General features: G+C 44.6%; 1 protein-coding gene across 1 annotated transcript; it reads left to right on the top strand.

Annotated features, from left to right (window-relative positions):
• The first annotated feature begins 241 nt into the window (after positions 1-241).
• Positions 242-3,152, top strand: LOC127262869 (transcription factor MTB1-like). The gene is made up of 2 exons (XM_051291713.1): positions 242-609; positions 705-3,152. The coding sequence occupies exon 2, from the start codon at positions 924-926 to the stop codon at positions 2,721-2,723; it is 1,800 nt and encodes a 599-aa protein (XP_051147670.1). The 5' UTR covers positions 242-609; positions 705-923; the 3' UTR covers positions 2,724-3,152.
• The last annotated feature ends 446 nt before the right edge of the window (positions 3,153-3,598 follow it).

Here is a 3,598-nt window from a genome sequence, read left to right as displayed (position 1 = left end):
TTCGAAACATTCTTTGACCTTATATTGAAAAACAAAAAAAAGGAAGAAAAACAACAAGCATCACAAAAATCTCACTACATTAATGAATAAATTAGAGTGGTGCAGGCACATTCCTGGGCCTGAACACCTCCTAAATGTCTACCGTTGGTGACGAAACTTCAACGATGCAGATGTATCTGGTGTTCAGTCCCAGGAGTTTCTAAAGCTACCCACCATTTATTGAAAAAGAAAGAAGAGCACAAGAATGTTGCCGACTGCCTCCCCTCACATTCACAAACCTCGTTTTGCCCTGCCCTGCCCTTAACCTAACCATGGTTACTTTTCCACCATCCTGAAAACCAACCCCCCCAAAAGCCCCAACCCTGATTCTCCATCGAGATTCATCATACACATACACATGCAGCAGCAATTTCTTCCGGCACCAGAATTTGGGACAAACACAAACGCATACACTCCCCCCAATACTCCTTCCACTTTTCCGCTCTGCAACTGTAACAGAGGTGAGGCGAAGCGGCATGAATTGTTAACCTTCTTCTTTTCCGATCGTTTCTTGAATCAAGTTTCCGTTTTAATTTGGTACCGAGTTAACTGGAGTGGAGGACATTACTGGTAAGGTGTTTTCTTGCGATCCTCTGTTTTTTCTTTGAGTGATATGCATTGAACTTGGTTTGTGCTTCGTGGTTTTGTCGTGCATGTGCGTGTAGATTTGCGATATTTGAGATCTGAAAGAAGTTCCCTGGCTCCGATTTGATTTTTGTTGAGAACCTGAGGTTGGGGGCTGATGGATTGATTAGAAAGTGTAGTTGAGTTTATGCGATCTAAAATTCAATTGGGAAGGACTGCGATTTTATTAATTGCACCTTTTCTGCTCCAACTTCAAATTCGCTGCTGCCGTTTTGGGGGAAAATTAATTGGGATTTGGTATGGGAGTTTTTTCGTGGAATAATGAGGATAAAGTCATGGCGGCTAGGGTTTTGGGAGTTAGGGCTTTTGATTACTTGATGTCAAGTTCGATTTCTGCTGAATGTTCGTTGATGGCAATTGGAAATGATGAGAACTTGCAGAAGAAGCTCTCAGATCTTGTGGAGCAGTCGAAATTCGCCAAATTGAGTTGGAATTATGCAATTTTTTGGCAGCTGTCACGGTCCAATAAATCTGGGGAATTGGTCTTGGGGTGGGGAGATGGATGCTGCCGGGAACCTAGCGATGATGAGGAGACAGGAATTTCTCGGCCGAGGCCCGACGACAATGATGAATCCGAACAGCAGCAGCGCGTGAGGAAAAAAGTTCTCCAGAAGCTGCACACTTGCTTTGGGGGAACAGAGGAGGATAGCTACGCTTTTGGATTGGATAAAGTTACGGACATTGAGATGTTTTTCCTGGCTTCCATGTACTTTTCATTTCCGCGGGGCGAAGGAGGCCCTGGGAGTTGCTTTGGATCCAACAAGCATGTGTGGTTTTCGGATGCATTGAACTCGTCTGAGGATTATTGCGTTCGATCGTACCTTGCCAAGTCGGCTGGTATGCAGACTATTGTTTTGATTCCCACTGATGTTGGTGTTGTGGAATTAGGTTCTGTCAGATGCATCCCTCAAAGCGTGGAGCTCTTGAAGATGCTTGGATCCTCATTTTCGTCTCTTCTCAGGGCCAAGCAACTGAACATTTCTGATATGGCGACTGGTAACTGTGTAGAAGCTGTTGTTCCTAAAATATTTGGGCAGGATTTGAGTTCGGGCCAGATGCAAATTGGGGAAAAAGTTGCTCTAAGGAAAGTTGAAGACAGGTCGGCTTGGGATGGGAGCAACAAGCTGCTGTTTACTAATGCTCTGAATGGTTTTCATGGCACAGGATGGATGAAGTACAATCATGTAAAGGCAGGGAAAACCACGGGCACTTATGGATCTAAAAACATTTCCGAGCGCCCCAATGGAGTTGGTGATGAGTTGTTATTACTCAGCAACAAATATCATGGGGCAGGGGTGGGGGCGGGGCAAATGCAGATTGATTTTTCAGGTGTGAACTCCTTGAGGCCTATAATCTGCTCCCCTCGTCTTCGGAGTGGTGAGTTGGAGCATTCAGATATCGAGGCTCCTTGCAAGGAAGAAGCTGAACCTGAACCTAAACCTGAACCTGCAGGGGTGTTAGAAGACAACAGGCCGAGAAAGCGTGGGCGAAAGCCAGCCAATGGGAGAGAAGAGCCCCTCAACCATGTTGAGGCGGAAAGGATGAGAAGGGAGAAGCTCAACCAACGATTCTATGCTCTGCGGGCGGTCGTACCGAATATCTCTAAAATGGATAAAGCTTCTCTCCTTGGAGATGCCATTGCTTACATTACGGAACTTCAGAAGAAGCTGAAGGACTTGGAGTCTGACTCTGAGAAAGGCAGACGTGGAAGTGCATTGAAAGAAGCTGCCGCTGATGAAGAAGCCTTGAGAAGCGTCATTGACATCAACATCGAAGCAGTAGATGATGATGATGGGGTAAGGGTGAGGGTGACCTGCCCGTTGAAGATGCACCCTGCATCAGGAGTCATCCAGGCAATCAGGGATGTCGAGGGAACCATCATTGACTCCAAAATGGCAATGGTGGGGGTCGACAGAATGTTGCACACCTTCATCGTCAAAGGATCGAAATCATCATCAGCAGCAGCACCGCTCAGCAAGGAGAAGCTGATGGAAAAACTCTACTCCCAACACGGCAATAGAAATGAAATGGAAGGATGAACAAGTTACTACTTACTTACAGCCAAGAAGATAGCAGCTTTTGCATAATATAAAATTAAATGGTATGATGGTGATGGTGATGGTGATGTGATGATGGAGTGGGGAGTTTGAGGAGAGATTAAGATTATTGTTATGAGTAATTAAGTTAAGGGCGAGCAGCGTAGGCTAGGAGGGTTCATTTCATTTAATTTCATTTGGATGTGTTACGAGGCGTTGTTTACATATAGCAGGGTAGAGTAGAGTACAGTAGTGTAGTGTAGCGAGACATAGCTAGAGGTAAAGACTAAAGGTGCATGATAAAGATTAGATTGAATTAGATGTAGATTACATAGACAGCCCGACCGATAGAGAAATGGTCATGAATTGAATTGAGCTGAGTTGTTTAACGAAACTTGTTTTTCTATGTTATAGTAAAAAATATTGCTTGAAGATTTTTTGTGTCAAAATTAAAGGGGGTCACATTTTTTATTTTTGTCCTTCAATATATTATGTCATTTTTTTTTTAAATGTTATACTTCTTCCGTTTCAACTTAAAGTATTATTTTTACTATTTTTGTCCGTTCCATTCTTAGCCGGCGAGACTTGGAGCGGGGGGTTAGCCAACTCATCCACCCCGGACGTATCTGCATCATCAGGCTGCCCAAACATCATGCATACATAAAAGATGGCTGATTGCTTGATCTCCGAGTACGCTATGAGGATGCGATCACCATCTTACGTTTCCCCTCAACCGCCTAAATGTACGCCGCTTTTTGTTTCCAGTAAGCCTTTTCCAAGGCGATTGCACGTGTTAGGGCCACCGCATTACGCTGCCGATGAAGGAGGTTAACATCCAACGGATCCCAATCAAAATCCGCCTCGCACTTCTCTGCCGC

Source organism: Andrographis paniculata, unplaced genomic scaffold, assembly GCF_009805555.1.
Source record: "Andrographis paniculata isolate CXL003 unplaced genomic scaffold, ASM980555v1 Contig15END, whole genome shotgun sequence".
Taxonomy (NCBI): domain Eukaryota; kingdom Viridiplantae; phylum Streptophyta; class Magnoliopsida; order Lamiales; family Acanthaceae; genus Andrographis; species Andrographis paniculata.
This window is presented reverse-complemented; position numbering and strand designations above follow the sequence as displayed.